Source organism: Anomaloglossus baeobatrachus, chromosome 4 (genome assembly GCF_048569485.1).
Source record: "Anomaloglossus baeobatrachus isolate aAnoBae1 chromosome 4, aAnoBae1.hap1, whole genome shotgun sequence".
Lineage (NCBI taxonomy): Eukaryota > Metazoa > Chordata > Amphibia > Anura > Aromobatidae > Anomaloglossus > Anomaloglossus baeobatrachus.
Window position 1 is genome coordinate 569309673 of NC_134356.1, and position 19327 is coordinate 569328999.

General features: G+C 49.8%; 1 protein-coding gene across 3 annotated transcripts in view; it reads left to right on the forward strand.

Annotated features, from left to right (window-relative positions):
- The window catches only part of DIS3L (DIS3 like exosome 3'-5' exoribonuclease), a 142169-nt gene that overhangs the window by 69913 nt on the left and 52929 nt on the right, over positions 1 to 19327 (forward strand). For all 3 annotated transcript variants that reach the window (XR_012753070.1, XM_075346046.1, XM_075346047.1), the window contains 4 exons: positions 1160 to 1687; positions 2488 to 2642; positions 17810 to 17976; positions 18112 to 18257. Coding sequence is in view for 2 of the 3 variants with exons in the window: in XM_075346046.1 (XP_075202161.1) it covers positions 1160 to 1687; positions 2488 to 2642; positions 17810 to 17976; positions 18112 to 18257 (996 nt within the window). In the remaining variant the exon portion in view is untranslated. The remainder of the gene's footprint in view (positions 1 to 1159; positions 1688 to 2487; positions 2643 to 17809; positions 17977 to 18111; positions 18258 to 19327) is intronic.

Consider the following 19327-nt stretch of genomic DNA (forward strand, 5'->3'; position numbering starts at 1 on the left):
TGTGTAAAGCAGTAAAGCCACCACGTTTGTCATTCTATGTATTTCCACAGCAGTCTTAATTGCCATAAAATGTTATTGTAACGTAACTTAACTAAGCTTGTTCAGATATTGATATAGAAAAAGACGTTAGCGGTTAAGTACTTTATAATCGCAGCATGTCCACTCTGTCCCAGACACGCTACAGAGGATCTCCATTGACTAAAGTGGAGAAACTAGTCTGCAATAATGATTTGCAGTTGAACTTTGTGCATTTCATTGCTGATTTTTGGCCAAAACGCGGCAGAAATGTGAACCCAGTGTTGCACTGCTTCAGCTAGCAAACAGTACATTATTCACATGTGCCCTACTTTTGATGCCTGTGTGTTTATTAGACCAACAAAGAGTGTTTGATGTACATTCGTCCCCCGCCATATCGTGGTTCACTTATTGCGGCTTCACTGTATCACTGGTACCGAGGGGCGGCAGCGGTGGTGGAGTGGGGTCACAGGGGACAGTGGCGAAGCAGGGCGATGCCGTAGGTGGTGTGGTGGGTGTCTCAGATGCTTGTTGCAAGCGCTGGCAGGAACATCCAGAAACTGTCAGCGGTGCGGGCTTCAAAGATATGGCGCCCGGAGTCGGTGCATACGCAGATTGAGCAGTCGGCTCAATGACGAACTGAGATCTCACCCCCAGGCTCCATTTTCCTTAAATCCGCTGAAGGGAGATCAATGGGCTGGAGGCTGCGCATGCGCAGATTAGATTTTGAGCTGAGAGCTCAATCTGCATACGCGCTTACTCCGGGTGCCATTATTTTGAAGCCGGCAGCACTGACATTTTCAGGATGTCCCCTGCCTCATCGCCCGCAGCGCACAGTCTGGAGCATTGTCCCTGTCCCCATTCTCCCCAACCCCCCACACCCTGTCCAAGGTATATTCGGCTTATAAGACGCACCCCTCATTTTCCTCCCAAATTTTTGGGAGGAAAAGTGCATCTTATAATCTGAAAAATACAGGTAAATAATAAAGAGAATATAACCTCGCTACTTCATGGATTTTTACCTATCGCGGGGTCTCTGGAACGTAACTCCCGCCATAGGTGAGGAATCACTGTATTTCTTATACGTTTACATTATTCTCATTAGTCTCTATTTGTGTGTGAGAAACTGTTTGCTTCCCCCCAGGTATGCAGTGAGTGTAATGTGGGAGTTGGACAGTGCATCGTATGAGATCCGCAGAGCGTGGTATGGACGGACCATCATCCGATCGTCCTACAAGCTGAGTTATGAGGTGGCTCAACAGCTGCTGGACGGCAATCTTGAGCCTCTTGGCACTGAGCCTGAGCTGAAGTCGCTTTCACAGGACTCTGTGCAACTGGATCGTCTGCTATGGGCAATACGTAAACTGACTGAGGTCGCTCAAGCCATCAGGTCAAGGAGGGATATTCATGGTGCACTGGAGTTGGAAGGAGTGGAAGTACGGGTTCAGTTGGGGGAGGAACATAGCATTGATGACCTGGTTCCTAAGCAGCCTTTGCAGGTTCATGAGACTATCGCAGAATGCATGATTCTAGCTAATCACTGGGTGGCCAAAAAGATTTGGGAGAGCTACCCCCAGCAGGCGTTACTCCGACTGCACCCACCCCCACGACAGGAGTTTTTTAAAGAGCTGAAGGAGAGTGCTCAGGCCAAAGGGTTTTCCATTGATACACGGTGAGTGCAATAGTTATGTGTATTATTACCTGTGCGCTTAACCTGATACTAAAGATGGTAATTGTCAGCGCCGCGCTCTCGGGTATCTCCACTGGACACAATCTGCCAGATAACATTCTGACTGGTTTGCACTGTGTGAGTCTGCACACATGGGGTACACTTAGGGGTACTTTACACGCTTCGACATCGCTAGCATTTGCTGGCGATGTCGAGCGCGATTGCCCCCGTCGTACGGCTGCTCTGCGACTTCGCTGTTACCGGCAAACCGCCTCCTTTCTAAGAGGGCGGTTCGTTTAGCGTCACAGCGACGTCACACCAGCGTCACTGAACCGCCGCCCAGTAGAAAAGGAGGGGAGGAGATGAGCGGCCGGAACATGCCGCCCACCTCCTTCCTTCCTCATTGCCGGTGGACACAGGTAAGGAGATGTTTGTCGTTCCTGCGGTGTCACACATAGCGATGTGTGCTGCCGCAGGAACGACAAACAACATCGTACCGGCAGCAGCAGCGATATTATGAAAATGAGTGACGTGTCAACGAGCAACGATTTTGCACGTTTTTGCGCTTGTTGATCGTCGCTCATTTGTGTTACACGCTGCGATGTCGCTACCGGCGCCGGATGTGCGTCACTAACGACGTGACCCCGACGATATATCGGCAGCGATGTCGCAGTGTGTAAAGTACCCCTAAGGCTATACGCCTGCAGAGCGATAGTGACTTTTAGATTGAAAGTGAAATGTATTCTTTTATCTGCTGTCCTCATCAATGCATGAAATTACACTCTTTTTATTCACTTTTCAAGCACCAACAAGACTTTGGCTGATTCCTTAGATAAAGCAAACGACCCATCTGACCCTTTGGTGAACCGGTTATTGCGAGCAATGGCAACACAGGCCATGTCCAATGCTCAGTATTTCTCTACAGGCTCATGCTCGGAGGACCATTTCTCTCACTATGGTGAGTGTTGTGGTGTGAGCACCATGTGTCATAAGCAATATGTATCTTATCTTCTCTAATTCATGAGTTGTACAAGAGCGCAGCACAGCTGCAGGATACTGAGCTGATCCTCTGCTTGGTAAATCCCTGGAGAACCTGCTCTGGTGAAGTGCTTTCTGGGAAATGTAGTCTTTGTATTTACACTGTACAGTAATGTGAATGCAAAATGAATATAAAGCAAAAATATCTTGTTCTCTTATAAACTATAATAAATAGGAATTCTCTGAATGTGGTGCGCTGGTGTGAGACCGTGAGCTCTCTGCGCAGACGTGAGATTGTGAGCGAGTTCACAGTCTCGCGCAAGCGCACGTATGTTTTCGGCTCTGCCCGCAATGGGGCAAAGCAAAGTGCGCCTGCGTGAGCGTGGAATGACTGCACAGGCGCGAGATTCAGCCCAATATGTGGATGTTGATGGAGGCGTCAGGCTTGTCAATCATCAAAGGAGGACGGCAAACAGCGGCAGGAGGGGGGGGCAGGAGCCGAAAAAGAGAGTGCCCATTTCACCATGGTCATTTGCATACGTGGTGGTCAGATTTTATAAAGTTATATTCGGGGTCTGCAAGGGGAGTCAGGGAACAAGGTGCACTTTCATAGAATGCAGCCCAGGAGCTGCCGAAGGTGACACTTTTGGGTCAATACTGAAAAAACTGGTGACAGGTCCCTTGTAACCCTAATGTACATTCAGAAATATAAATGTAAAATCATAGCAAATGTGTTTTCTTCGGCGCTCCATTGGGAGACCCAGACGATTGGGTGTATAGCTACTGCCTCCGGAGGCCACACAAAGTATTACACTAAAAAGTGTAAGGCCCCTCCCCTTCTGCATATACACCCCCCGTGGGATCACGGGCTGCTTCAGTTTTATGCTTTGTGCGAAGGAGGTCAGACATCCACGCATAGCTCCACTGTTTTTAGTCAGCAGCAGCTGCTGACTATGTCGGTTGGAAGAAAAGTGGGCCCATATGGGGCCCCCAGCATGCTCCCTTCTCACCCCACTTTTGTCGGCGGTGTTTGTTAAGGTTGAGGTACCCATTGCGGGTACGGAGGCTGGAGCCCACATGCTGTTTTCCTTCCCCATCCCCCCTCAGGGCTCTGGGTGAAGTGGGATCTTACCGGTCTCCAGGCACTGAGACCGGGCTCCATCCACAGACCCGGAGAACCTGCTGGATATGGAGCTGGGTATCGTCAGGGACAGACGTACGTCAGTGGCGTCCGCCAACTCCGTGGTTTTACGCAGAGCCTTGTGGTTGAGGGAATGGAAAGCAGATTCTGCTTCCAAAAAAGTGCTTAACCAGTTTGCCATTATCTGGTGACAGACTGTTTGGTGAGCGATTGGATGAAATCATTAAACAGTCCAAGGGTAAGGACTCTTCCTTACACCAGCCCAGATCAAACAACACCAACAGAGGAAGGGACAGTCGAGGTTTCGGTCCTTCCCAGGCTCGGGCAGGTCCCAATTGTCCTCGTCCAAAAGGACTCAAAAGGCTCAGAGAGGCGCAGATTCCTGGCGGGCTCAATCACGCCCAAGGAAGGCAGCCGGAGGAACCGCTACCAAGGCGGTTTCCTCATGACGTTCAGTCCTCTCTCTCCGCATCCGCTGTCGGTGGCAGACTCTCCCGCTTTGGCGACATTTAGCTGCCACAGGTCAAAGACCGGTGGGTGAGAGACATTTTGTCTCACGTGTACAGGATAGAGTTCTGTTCTCGTCCTCCGACCCAATCGCTGACATATCTTGGCATGGAGCTTCACACTCTCTCAGCGATAGTGCAGCTCCCGCTGGACATACGGCGTTCACTACAGACGGGGGTGCAGTCTCTCCTTCAAGGCCAGTCACACCCCTTAAGACGCCTCATGCAGAGGCAGTCCCTTTCGCGCAGTTTTCATCTGCGTCCACTTCTATAGGACATTCTTCGCCAATGGGATGGGAAGTCGACGTCCCTAGACAGGAACGTACCCCTTTCTCAGACGGGCAAGGACTCTCTTCAGAGGAGTCCACCCTTCAGATCAATGTTCTGGACATCTGGGCAGGGTATCTTGCCCTGCAAGCCTTCCAGCAGAGGCTGGATGGCAAACAGATCCGAATTCATTCGGACAACTTCGCAGCGGTGGCATACATCAACCACCAAGGCGGAACACGCAGTCGGCAAGCCTCCCAGGAAGTCCGGCGGATTCTGATGTGGGTGGAAGACAGAGCATACACCATATCCGCAGTTCACATCCCGGGCGTAGAAAACTGGGAAGCAGACTTCCTCAGTCGCCAGGGCATGGACGCAGGGGAATGGTCTCTGCACCCGGACGGGTTTCAAGAAATCTGTAGCCGCTGGGGGAGGCCGGACGTCGACCTAATGGCGTCTCGGCACGACAACAAGGGCCCGATTTTCATGGCGCGGTCTCACGATCAAAGAGCTCTGGCGGCAGGCGCCTTAGTTCAGGATTGGTCGCAGGTCCAGCTACCCTATGTGTTTCCCCCTCTGGCACTGTTGCCAGAGGGCTACGCAAGATCAGCTCCGATTGCCGCCGCGCCATCCTCGTCGCCCCAGACGGGCCGAGGAGGTCGTGGTACCCGCATCTGTGGCATCTCACGGTCGGCCAACCGTGGGCACTACCAGACCGGCCAGACTTACTGTCCCAAGGGCCGTTTTTTCCATCTGAATTCTACGGCCCTGAACCTAACTGTGTGGCCATTGAGTCCTGGATCCTAGCGTCTTCAGGATTATCTCAAGACGTCATTGCCACCATGAGACGGGCTAGGAAGCCGACGTCTGCCAAGATCTACCACAAGACGTGGAAGATATTCTTATCTTAGTGCTCTGCTCAGGGAGTGTCTCCCTGGACTTTTGCATTGCCTACTTTTCCTTCCTTCCTGCAATCTGGTTTGGGAAAAGGTTTGTCGCTCGGCTCCCTTAACGGACGAGTCCCAGCGCTGTCTGTATTCTTTCAGAAGCGCATAGTACGACTTCCTCAGGTACGCATGTTCCTGCAGGGGGTTTGTCACATTGTCCCTCCGTACAAGAGGCCGTTAGACCCATGGGATCTGAACAGGGTACTAATTGCTCTCCAGGAGCCGCCCTTTGAGCCTCTGAGGGATGTTTCACTTTCTCGACTTTCACAGAAAGTGGCCTTTTTGGTAGCGGTCACGTCTCTTCAGAGAGTGTCCGAGATAGCAGCGCGGTCATCCAAAGCTCCCTTCCTGGTGTTTCACCAAGACAAGGTAGTGCTGCGCCTGATTCCGGGGTTTCTCCCTAAGGTGGTATCCCCCTTTCATCTCAGTCAGGATATCTCCTTCCCTTCCTTTTGTCCTCATCCAGTTCATCGATATGAATTGGATTTGCATTTGTTGGATCTGATGAGAGCGCTCAGAATCTACTTTTCCCGCACGGCGCCCCTGCGCCGCTCGGATGCACTCTTTGTACTTGTCGCTGGTCAGCGCAAAGGGTCGCAGGCTTACAAATCCACCCTGGCTCGATGGATCAAGGAACCAATTCTTGAAGCCTACCGTTCTGCTGGGCTTCCGGTTCCATCAGGGCTGAAGGCCCATTCTACCAGAGCCGTGGGTGCGTCCTGGGCATTACGGCACCAGGCTACGGCTCAGCAGGTGTGCCAGGCGGCTACCTGGGCGAGTCTGCACACCTTCACCAAGCGTTATCAGGTGCATGCCTACGCTTAGGCGGATGCCAGCCTAAGTAGAAGAGTCCTGCAGGCGGCGGTTGCCTCCATGTAGGGAAGGGCTGTTTTTACAGTCCAAACTTGAGGTATTAATTTACCCACCCAGGGACTGCTTTTGGACGTCCCAATCGTCTGGGTCTCCCAATGGAGCGCCGAAGAAGAAGGGAATTTTGTTACTTACCGTAAATTCCTTTTCTTCTAGCTCCAATTGGGAGACCCAGCACCCGCCCCTGTTCCTTCGGGGTTTTTGGTTGTTCGGGTACACATGTTGTTCATGTTGAATGGTTTCAGTTCCCCGATGTTCCTTCGGATTGAATTGTTTAACCAGTTATTGGCTTTCCTCCTTCTTGCTTTTGCACTAAAACTGAAGCAGCCCGTGATCCCACGGGGGGTGTATATGCAGAAGGGGAGGGGCCTTACACTTTTTAGTGTAATACTTTGTGTGGCCTCCGGAGGCAGTAGCTATACACCCAATCGTCTGGGTCTCCCAATTGGAGCTAGAAGAAAAGGAATTTACGGTAAGTAACAAAATTCCCTTCTTCTATTGATTAATACATAAATCTAAATGACTGAATTAGCTGGAAACATTTAACCTGTTCCAGACATGTGACACGTGTTTGTCATACATCAGTTGTGGGTTCATAGAGCAGGCTCAGGCGCTGAGCCCTCTCCATATTAGGAATGGGCCAACTGTGTTATACAACAATGGTGAACAGAGATTGCTCTAATTCCTGCTGTTTTAATTTGTGGCTGTGACATTTTACGGAACTCCATCAGCAGTTTTTTGCTTCTCATCTGAGAGCAGCATAATGTAGAGACAGAGACCCTGATTCCAGCGATGTGTCATTTACTGAGCTGTTTGCTGTCATTTTTATAAAATCAATGTTTCTCTGCTGCAGATCTAGCAGTTATACAGAGCTCATGAATATGCTAGACTACCTGGCAGCACACCAAGTAGCCTCTAATGATAATCTACTGCTGATTAATAGGGATGGGGGGCGAACCCGAACTGTAAAGTTCGGGGTCCGTACTGAACACATGGTGTTTGTGCACATGACCCCGAACACGAACTTTCTGGGACGTTTGTGTTACAGTTCATGTTACAGTTCGGGTCCAGGAGCTGTTAAAAAAAAAAAAAAAAGGGCACGTTGTTAAAAAAACATTCTGATCATACTTACAGGTCCCACGACGCGTCCTGCAGACTCTGTCTCTCGGCACTTCTGCTTCCGCGTCCGTCCAATCATTGCTGTTCCCCCCGGTAAGCACCTCTGGCTAAAAGGACCTGCCGTAACCTTGACGCCATATCCATGTGACCATTCATGTGTGAATGTTGTATTACGTCATTGGCTACAGACTGGTCACGTGAGTATGACGTCATCAAAGGTCCTTGTGCGCCGTGATGCGAGTGTCATCGCATCACAGCGCACAATCTCCCGACGGCAGCGGGTCAGCTGCATGTATTTCCACAGCTGAGGCGCTGCTGTCGGGAGATTGGGGTGATGCGAGACGTAAGTGCAGTCATCCCCTCACTGTCAGCCTACTGCATCGCTCTGTCCAAAGCAATGTAGCAGACTTGACATGGCTCTCTGTGCTTCTCACTGTGTATAGACTGTGTCTGTGCACAAGATGAAGCAGAGTTGACTTTGCGCTTTGCTTCTCACTGTGTATAGACACTGTCTGTGCACAGTGATGTAGCAGAGCTGATTGGCTCTCTGTGATTCTCACTGTGTATAGACTGTCTGTGCACAGTGATGAAGCTAACGTTGCTGACCCTGTGGATTACGTCGGACTAAGGATTTTTTTTATAATAAAGTTGGAGTCTCAGTGTTTTTTTTGTTTTATTTCTAATAATAAAAATTTCTCTGTGTTGTGTTTTTTTTTACTGTTTCCTAGAAATTCATGGTGGCCATGTCTAATTTGGCATGACACCATGAATTTTGGGCTTAGTACCATCTGAGAATACAAAGCTGGTATTAACCCCTTTATTACCCAGCGAGCCACCGCCATCAGGGCCACTGGCTAAAGCACCTGGAAATGGTGCTAAGAAACAATGCGCCATTTCCAGGAGCGACTGCGGGCTGAAGAGAATTCCAGCCCCCAGCTGCTTGGCTTTACCTGACTGGCAATCAAAATACAGCGGGAAACCAACACATAAATAAATAAATAAAAAATAAATGGGCTTCCCTGTATTTTGATTGCCAGCCAAGGTAATGCCAGACAGATAGGGGTGGCAGCCCCTAGCCGTCTGCTTTATCTGCGCTGAGAATCAAAAATACCGCGCACCGCTACGTCATTTTCTTTATCGTTCCTTTGGGAGACCCAGACCATGGGTGTATAGCTTCTGCCTCCGGAGGACACACAAAGTACTACACTAAAAAGTGTAGCTCCTCCCTCTGAGCATATACACCCCCTGGATAACCAAATCTAGCCAGTTCAATGCTTTGTGTTCAGGAGGCACACATCCACACATGCATTCTCATATGATTTTTGATTTTAAAGAGTTGGAAGAAAAGCGGGTCCAAGCTGGACTCCCGGCATGTCCCTTCTCACCCCACTGTGTCGGCGGTGTTGTTAAGGTTGATTTCAAGGCTGGAGCCTTTCATGCCGCGCTCCTTCACCATCCCTCGGGCTCTGGCTTGAAGTGGGAGCCAGCACGGTTCTCACTGCTTTGCAGGAGACCGGTCTCCATCCGCAGCCCTTTCAGGACCCTGCCGGACGGAGCACTCATCCCTCAGGGACCTGGCCCTGCGTCTCATAAGCTAAGTATTGAGACGTTATTGAGGGGTCCCTTGTACATTTATTGTGGGGAGAGTGTGTTATTTAACTTTGCTGTGATTTCCGGCCGGTTCTCTGGTTTTCACCTGAGAACCGCGCCGAGGGTGCCTGCTCGCCGGCCGCATGGTAAAATTTAGGCCCCGGCTTCGGCTGCGGCCTACTTTCGTTTTCACTGCCCCTGCATGTCAGTCATGCAGAGGAACAGTGCGGCGCCGCCCACCGGCCGTTCAGCTCAGGGGAGGACACTCCTCTCTGAGGAGATGTTTCCCTCCCCTGGATATCTCCTTGGCCCTCCGGTTCCCGCTCTTGGACTAGGCCCCGCCCCCCCTCCTCCCTCTGGCGCCATTTTATCAGCGTTCTCACACTGATCGGCGCTGGCTGCTGCATCTCTGCAACCTGTCTGGGGTCCGAGCTGTGGAATCCGGAGGGCACACAAAACGGTCTGGTAAGCCACAACCTCTGGTTGTGGACTTTATTATACACTCTCTGGGGATCATTCTGAAGGAGTGTGTTCTTTACTGCAGAGCCTCCACCTCGGCAGCATGTCTCACACTAGGAGCAAGGCTGCAAGGCTGTACTCAATATGCACTGCATGTAAGCTCGTACTGCCTGAACCGAGCACATATCCACATTGTGATGCCTGCTCTAACATGGTGGTGCCTCAGCCTGGAGTCTCCCCAGTGGTCCCTCCGGCTGCTCCGGCCCCGGTGGCTGAACCCCCGGTTTGGGTAGAATCGTTTTCTAAGGCTATCTCCAAGTCCTTTGCCGACTCCATGGGAGAGTTGTCCCAGACTCTGCTGAGCATGCACCAGCCCCCTTCTCAGGGCGCCTCTGCTGCTTCGGCTCGCTCTGCAGAGCTCACAGAGGATTCTTCATCTGCTCCCAGACCCCGTCCTCCTAAAAGGAGACGCAGAGTCCCCTCTCCTTCCTCGTCCCGCGGCTCCGATTCACGAGCCGACTCGCAGGACGAGGAGGATGTCTTTACTGGGGGCTCGGACGCTACCTCCATGTGCCCCATTGATCTGACCGAGGGTGATGCGGATGTTAGTGATTTGATTGTGTCCATTAATTCTGTACTGGACCTCAATCCGCCAGTATCAGAGGAGCAACCCTCTCTGGCAGAAAAGCACCAGTTTACCTTGCCTAAGAGAACAAGGAGTGTGTTCTTTAACCACTCCAGTTTTCAAGCCACTGTGTCCAAGCCCAGAGCCTGTCCTGACAAAGGCTTCCCAAAGCGTGGTTCTGATGACCGTTTTCCTTTTCAAACGGAGGTGGTCAAGGAGTGGGCTCACTCACCAAAAGTAGACCCTCCGGTGTCTAGACTCTCAGCCCGGACAGTTGTATCTGTAGCTGATGGCACCTCCCTTAAGGATCCCACTGACCGCAAGGTTGACCTCCTGGCCAAGTCTGTCTATGAGGCGGCAGGGGCCTCGTTCTCCCCATCCTTTGCAGCAGTGTGGGCTCTCAAAGCCATCTCTGCTTCCCTAGAGGAGATGCATTCCCTCACTAGGGACTCTATGCCTGAATTGGTTGCCCTAACTTCCCAGGCTTCAGCCTACGCCATGTCTGCCATGCTGGAGGCTTCTCACCGCACTGCCTCCGCTAATTCCCTCGCTATCCGCAGGATTTTGTGGCTGCGAGAGTGGAAGGCAGATGCTTCTTCAAAGAAGTACCTTGCTGGGCTCCCATTTGCCGCGTCCAGGCTGTTCGGTGAACAACTGGATGAAATTATTAAGGAGGCTACTGGCGGGAAGAGTACTTCCTTGCCACAGACTAAACCCAGGAAACCTGTCCAGGGCAGTAACCAGTCGAGGTTTCGTTCCTTTCGTTCCTCTAACTGGGCGGCCTCTAAGCCCTCGGCCTCGTCCACTAACTCAGCCAAGGACCAGAAGCCCACCTGGCACAAGAAGCCGCGTCCACAAAGGTCCGCAGGAGCTGCTGTCACCAAGGCAGCCTCCTCTTGACTATCTGGCCGAGCCAGCAACGTCCTTGGTCGGTGGCAGGCTCTCCCACTTTGGCGACGTGTGGTTTCAACACGTCTCCGATCAGTGGGTGCGGGATATCATCTCCCACGGCTACAGGATAGAGTTCTCTTCCAGCCCGCCAAACAGATTTTTTCTGTCAACTCCCCCCTGCTCCAAGGCCGCCGCCTTCTCTCAGGCCATGGCATCCTTACAGGCCAACGGAGTAATTGTACCGGTTCCCGCCAGGGAACGGTTCAGAGGTTTTTACTCAAATCTCTTCCTAGTCCCCAAAAAGGACGGTTCCTTCCGGCCCATCCTGGATCTCAAGCTTCTCAACAAGCATGTTCAGGTGCGGCATTTTCGCATGGAGTCTCTGCGATCGGTCATTGCCTCAATGACCCAAGGAGATTTCATGGCATCCATCGACATCAGAGATGCCTATCTGCATGTGCCAATTGCAGTTTCACACCAGCGTTGGCTACGTTTTGCAATCGGAGAGGAACATTTCCAATTCGTGGCTCTCCCCTTCGGGTTAGCCACGGCCCCTCGAGTATTTACCAAGGTCATGGCAGCAGTGGTTGCGGTTCTGCACCTCCACGGGTTGGCAGTGATTCCTTACCTGGACGACTTTCTTGTCAAGGCTTCATCCAGTGCAGACTGTCAGCGGAGTGTCTCGCTCACTCTCGCCACTCTTGTTCAATTCGGGTGGCTTGTCAATCTGCCCAAGTCCACTCTGACCCCGACCCAAAAACTTACGTACCTAGGGATGCAATTCGAGACTCTGCCGGCACTTGTGAAGCTGCCCTTAGTCAAACAGCAGTCCCTCCAGCTGGCGGTGCGCTCTCTGTTGAGGCCCCGCCGTCATTCCATCAGGCACCTCATGCAGGTGCTGGGTCAGATGGTGGCGTCAATGGAAGCGGTTCCCTTTGCCCAGTTCCATCTGCGCCCTCTGCAGCTGGACATTCTCCGCTGTTGGGACAAGCGGACTTCTTCCTTGCACAAGTTGGTGGCTCTGTCGCCACAGACCAAGAACTCTCTTCAGTGGTGGCTTCGGCCCCTCTCTCTGTCTCAGGGACGCTCCTTCCTGATCCCGACCTGGGTGATTTCTCAGCACGGATGCCAGTCTATCTGGCTGGGGAGCAGTATTTCTCCTCCACCGAGCACAGGGCACTTGGACTCCGTCCGAATCAGCCCTCTCGATCAATGTGCTGGAGATCAGAGCTGTGCTTCTAGCTCTCGTAGCCTTTCACCACCTGTTGGCGGGCAAGCACATTCGAGTCCAGTCAGACAACGCGACAGCAGTTGCCTACATCAATCACCAGGGCGGGACTCGCAGCCGCCTGGCAATGTTGGAGGTTCAACGCATCCTTCAGTGGACGGAGGACTCCAAGCCCACCATATCCGCAGTCCACATCCCAGGCGTAGAAAACTGGGAGGCAGATTATCTCAGCCGTCAAACAGTGGACAGCGGCGAGTGGGCTCTGCATCCGGCAGTGTTCCGGTCGATCTGCCGCAAGTGGGGCACTCCGGAAGTGGATCTAATGGCATCCCGGCACAACAACAAGGTCCCGGTTTACGTGGCCCGCTCCCACGATCCTCAGGCCTTTGCAGCGGACGCGCTGGTTCAGGATTAGTCCTAGTTCCGTCTGTCTTACGTGTTTCCCCCTCTAGCTCTCTTGCCCAGAGTCCTGCGCAAGATCAGAATGGAGGGCCGTCGGGTCATACTCATTGCTCCAGACTGGCCCAGGCGAGCTTGGTACCCAGACCTGCTCCGTCTGTCCGTAGAGGTGCCGTGGCATCTCCCGGACCGCCCAGACCTTCTCTCACAAGGTCCGTTTTTCCGCCAGAATTCTGCGGCTCTCAGATTGACGGCGTGGCTCTTGAGTCCTGGATCCTGACGGCTTCCGGCATTCCTCCCGAAGTCATCTCCACTATGACTCAGGCTCGGAAGTCTTCCTCGGCCAAGATTTACCACAGTATATGGAGATAAGGTATGCACACCAGTGACTATGCAAGGGGATATACATGTAATAGCAGAAACTGCTGTGTGAATACTGACATGAAAAATTCAATAGCTATGTGTAAGAATGAAATGTGAAAAATGGAACCTGCATTACTGCCATGAATATATGAATAAAGAGAAATTTAGCTACTGAATTGATCAATGCAATAGAGCCCCAACACTACGCCAAAGTATTTCTCTACGTTGGGGTCCCTAGCTTGTGTGTGTCCTCTCATGCAGTTAAAAAACTTACCGTGTATGGGAAGCTGAGACCCAGGCTATATATACGTATTATGTGGATTGGCAATAGGTGTGAGTGGGGTGGGTTCTCAAACGAAAAACAACTAACAAATAAGGAATAACGTTTGGAACTCCATTCTATGTTTGAGAACCCACCCCACTCACACCTATTGCCAATCCACATAATACGTATATATAGCCTGGGTCTCAGCTTCCCATACACGGTAAGTTTTTTAACTGCATGAGAGGACACACACAAGCTAGGGACCCCAACGTAGAGAAATACTTTGGCGTAGTGTTGGGGCTCTATTGCATTGATCAATTCAGTAGCTAAATTTCTCTTTATTCATATATTCATGGCAGTAATGCAGGTTCCATTTTTCACATTTCATTCTTACACATAGCTATTGAATTTTTCATGTCAGTATTCACACAGCAGTTTCTGCTATTACATGTATTCCCCTTGCATAGTCACTGGTGTGCATACCTTATCTCCATATAGTGATGTTTTTTTAGTTTTTTTGCACCCAGTTCAGACATAGAATGTAGTTCCAAACGTTATTCCTTATTTTTAAGATTTACCACAGGACTTGGAGAATTTTCCTGTCCTGGTGTCGTTCTTCCGGGCATGCCCCTTGGCCTTTTTCCTTGCCGACCATCCTGTCCTTTCTACAGTCCGGTCTGCAGCTAGGACTATCCCTCAATTCCCTTAAGGGACAGGTCTCGGCGCTGTCAGTGTTGTTTCAGCGGCGTATCGCCCGACTGGCCCAGGTGCGCACCTTCATGCAGGGCGCATCTCACATCATTCCACCTTACCGGCGGCCTTTGGATCCCTGGGACCTTAATCTGGTCCTCACGGCCTTACAGAACCCCCCCCCTTTGAGCCTCTTAGGGAGGTTTCTTTGTTTCGACTTTCACAGAAGGTCGTTTTTCTGGTGGCCATAACTTCTCTCAGGAGAGTCTCTGATTTGGCTGCGCTCTCTTCGGAGTCACCTTTTTTGTTTTTTCACCAAGACAAGGTGGTTCTCCGTCCGACTCCGGACTTTCTCCCTAAGGTGGTGTCTCCTTTCCACCTTAACCAGGACATTTCATTGCCTTCCTTTTGTCCGGCTCCTGTGCATCGCTTTGAGAAAGCGTTGCATACTTTAGATCTGGTGCGGGCGCTCCGGATCTATGTGTCACGCACCGCTGTTCTTAGGCGGTGCACCTCTCTTTTTGTGCTGACCACAGGTCAGCGCAAGGGTCTCTCTGCTTCTAAACCGACCCTAGCTCGTTGGATTAGGTCGGCCATATCCGATGCCTACCAGTGCACTCAGGTGCCTCCCCTGCCGGGGATCAAGGCGCATTCGACCAGAGCTGTCGGTGCCTCTTGGGCTTTCAGGCACCAGGCTACGGCTCAGCAGGTCTGTCAGGCTGCCACTTGGTCTAGTCTGCATACCTTTTCAAAGCACTACCAAGTGCATGCTCATGCTTCGGCAGATGCGAGCTTGGGCAGACGCATCCTTCAGGCAGCTGTCGCCCATTTGTGAAGTTAGGTTTTGCCTACTTCTCAGTTTTCTGTTTATTTCCCACCCATGGACTGCTTTGAGACGTCCCATGGTCTGGGTCTCCCATAAGGAACGATGAAGAAAAAGAGAATTTTGTTTACTTACCGTAAATTCTTTTTCTTATAGTTCCGACATGGGAGACCCAGCACCCTCCCTGTTGCCTGATGGCAGTTTTCTTGTTCCGTGTGTTTTCACCGGCTGTTGTTGGAGACAGAGGTTCCGGTTGTTCCGGGTTTTGCTCTGTCTCTACTTGTGGGTGGATGTCCTCCTTCAGCTTTTGCACTAAACTGGCTAGATTTGGTTATCCAGGGGGTGTATATGCTCGGAGGGAGGAGCTACACTTTTTAGTGTAGTACTTTGTGTGTCCTCCGGAGGCAGAAGCTATACACCCATGGTCTGGGTCTCCCATGTTGGAACTATAAGAAAAAGAATTTACGGTAAGTAAACAAAATTCTCTTTTTGTCTTATATGTAAATGAGCTGTTAAGATCTAAGGGCCCAACACTGGTCTGAATGACAATCTGCCTCCAGATCTTTTACTGAAAGGGGGCATTACCAGTGTGAGACATGTAACGAATACCGAAAAGTACAAGGTGGCCATAAAATAACCTAAGGTGTTTAGAGCCATGTGCAGACTGGCCCAGTGGATAGAATTGGTTGAAAATTGGTATGTGTTCTATTCCAGGCATAGGGAAATGGAAGGCATCTTAAAAAAAAAAAAATTTATACCAAAACTCCCCACCAGGTGAACAAGTGTCACTGTCCAGTGAGCTCGCCTTGCAACTCAGTCTGTAAGATGCCTGTCTCTTTGCCGGATCGTGCACTGTTAGTGCGGTTGTGTTATGAGAACACCAGGAATGCTACAGCTGCACTGAGAGCCTTTCGTCATTTGAAAAACCTTCACACACATAGCGGTCCAATGACTGTCAATTCGCGAAGACGGATGATGACACGTTTTGAGGAAACAAGGTTACTGAGTGTTCAGCCAGGGAGCGGGTGACGACCGGTAATCAGAGAGGTTGTGGAGGACATTGCCACTGCCGTCGTGGAACAGGGCACGAACAACCCTACCGGGAACAGCAGTGCACGTGTTTCTAGGCAATTGCGCCCCGTACATCACACTGTGGAAAGTTCTCCGAAAGGTCTTGCGGCATACCCATACAAAATTAGCCATCAACTGCGCATACCCGTATAAAATTTGCCATCAACAGCTTCTTCCTCGTGACAATGATACCTGCATTATATTTGCATTCATGTTTCTGGCGAGAGTGGAAGTGGATGGCAATTGGCCATGGAATGTTATGTGGTGCAACAAAGTGTATTTTTACCTGAATGGAAGGGTGAACACACAAAACTGTCGTGTATGGGCTACCGAAAATCTGCATGCGGACGAGGGGGTTCCGCTGCATTCGCCAAAGGTAACCGTTTGGTGTGGCTTCACCTCATCATTAATCCTTGGACCGTTCTTTTGCGAAAAAATTACGGCAACTGGGGTTGCTACCTGTTCCGTGACAGCAGCGAGATACCAGACAATGCTGGAAACAGCGTTTGTTCAGCAACTCCATCAGCGGCAGTGTCTTCAGACGACCACCTTCATGCATAATGGAGCACCTCCTCACATGGCAAATGGAGTGAAAAACGTTCTGTGTGCACATTTTCCTGATGACAGGATTTTGAGCCGCTCCTTCCTGAACGCATGGCCACCGCGTTCGCCCAATCTCAATCCTTGTGATTTCTGGTTGTAGGGACACTTGACAGAGTGTGTTTATTGGGGAAATGTTGACACCCTGGCTGACCTCAGACCGCCTCATTTTGGAAGCACGCAGCATCCCACCAGACATGTTACACGCAAGCATCGAGCATGTTCTGCATAGGATGAACATGATCACCATGCATAATAGCGGCCATAATGAACAGTTATGCTAGTCTGTGGAACAGCTGTGACATCTCCAATTATCTGTACACAGTTTTTGGGCCACTCGCTCACTGTACAGCGCCATTTTTTCACCTGATGTGGAGTTTTGGTATAAAAAATTTTTTAAGATGCCTTCCGTTTCCCCATGCCTTGAATAACATACATACCAATTTTCAGCCATTTCTGTCCATTGGCTCAGTCTGCACACGGCTCCAAACACCTTAGGTTATTTTATGGCCACCTTGTAGAACTGAATTTTGTCGTCTTACAAACACATTTGCTGCAGCTCTCACAGCTCTGCTGTATAATAACACTATTGCAGCACTGGCTGTGAGCTGGAGGCTGAAGCTGCAGACGTGTCAGGTGTAATCACACACCGCTCTGCAGTGAGATCAGGAGAGCAGAGCGGACGTCAAATATCATACTGGTAACCACCCACTCTTATTAAAAGTAACTCGCCCCCTCTTTTCCTAGTATTAAAACGATTTAAAAAGAAAAACCTTATTTGCTATAATAGCACCAGTAAAAGTCCACAGACTATCAAAATATAAAATTGCTTAAAAGATACTTTAAATGCCAAAAAGAAAAGAAAAATGAAAACTCCCAATTTGCAATTTTTCAGTCATCACAATTCCCAAAAAAATGTGATTAAAAAGGGATGAATATGGCATATGTACCCCAAAACTGCAGCTCAGCACGCTAAAAACAAGCGATCACACAACTCCATCTGCGGAAAATTGAAGTTAAGAGTCTCAGAAAATGGCTGCACAAATCCAATTTTTTATTTTACCCCTAAAATATAAAAAAAAAAGATACAAGTTTGGTATCCCTGTAATTATAATGACGTGGAGGCTCATACTGCCAGGTCATTTTTACTGCACAATGAACACCATAAACATAAAACCTGACAAGCAATGATGTCATTGCAGCTTTTTCACAATTTCACCCAACTTGGAATTTTTTTTTCTCCATTATCATAATATGATTTGGTAGTGTTGAATAATTATGTCACTTTTTCAGGATTGGCCCTTGACAAATACACACACTTCACTTCCCCGATCCGTCGCTATGCGGATATCATAGTGCATAGACTTCTCCTGGCTGCTGTCAACAATGGTCCAAGAGAACATCTTCTTGGGAATAAAGACTTGGAGGAGCTGTGCCGTCATATCAATAGTCGTAACCGGGTAAGACACTGGTGTATTATATAGTTTCATATTGTATATAGTTTATTTAGATACTGTTCAAAATAATTCATCCAATCTTTAATCTACCTAATCAAAAAGGCAGCAGCTGAACTCGCCAATCTTTTTACATTACAGGCTGCCCAGCATTGCCAGAAACAGTCCACAGAGCTATTCCAGTGCATGTTCTTCAGAGACAAAGACCCAGAGAATGACCAACGCTGCATTTGTGATGCCATAATATACTCCATCCGCACCAATGGAGTCTTACTGTTTATACCCAGGTAAATGTCATTTCAGCTTAGAGAATACCTTTGAGGTAACTTGATGAGATAAATGTAAGCCTCTCTCAAATATTTCTAATTAAAAAATGTTTTCAGTAATTTAGAAATAAAAGTTGTGGCCCCTTAAGAGCATTAGCTTCAGGTCAATGATATTGGGCTCTCCACTGTATCACTATCTTAACAGCTTTTTGAGACTTCCTGCTTTTGAGGTGGGCGATAACACTGTTTAGGAGAGGTTGTATGTAAACATGGTTATTGGATTCCAGTATATTCTGGATTATCAGGAGGAGGCTAGAAGAAACAATCCTTAAGCTCTTTAGAGCTAACACTTTAAGGCCCAGTCACACACATCGACTTACCAGTGATCCCGAAAACGATGCGACCTGATAGGGATCGCAGGTAAGTCGCTGGGAGGTCGCTGGTGAGATGTCACACAGTCAGATCTTACCAGCGATGCAGGAACAATACAGGTCGCAGTAGTGACCTGCATAATGATCTCAGCAGTCACTGGGACTCTGTCACACAGCGTCAAACACAGCGATGTGTCCTGCTCAGCAGGACATCGCCTTGGAAGAAAATGGCCTGGACCATTCTGCAACGACTAGAGATCTCACAGCAGGGGCCTGATCGCTGGTAGGTGTCACACATAACGAGATCGCTAACGGGATCGCTACTGCGTCACAGAAACCGTGACTCAGCTGTGATCTCGCTAGCGATCTCGTTATGTGTGACGGTACCTTTAGAAGCTGCCATGTCCTTATCGTGCAGATTAACTCTTTAAAAGAAGCTATATTCTCCTTCTTCACCTGGGTTTCACAATACGCAAGGACATTTTATTATATGATAATATTCTGTAAGAAGTAAAATTTAGGCTCTTGGTCAGAGGTGAGTGAAATTTCAGCCTCAATTGCATTTTGATGATTAGCAGTGCATCCAACGGAGGCCGCAGCACTTCCTGTTAATTAAATAATTTGGTCCAAAGGCAGGGAGACAGAAGCCAGCGCTGATTGGACTCAGGGCTTGCGTGACGTCACAATCACACGTGAGCCACAGCACCGCTGGAACAGTAT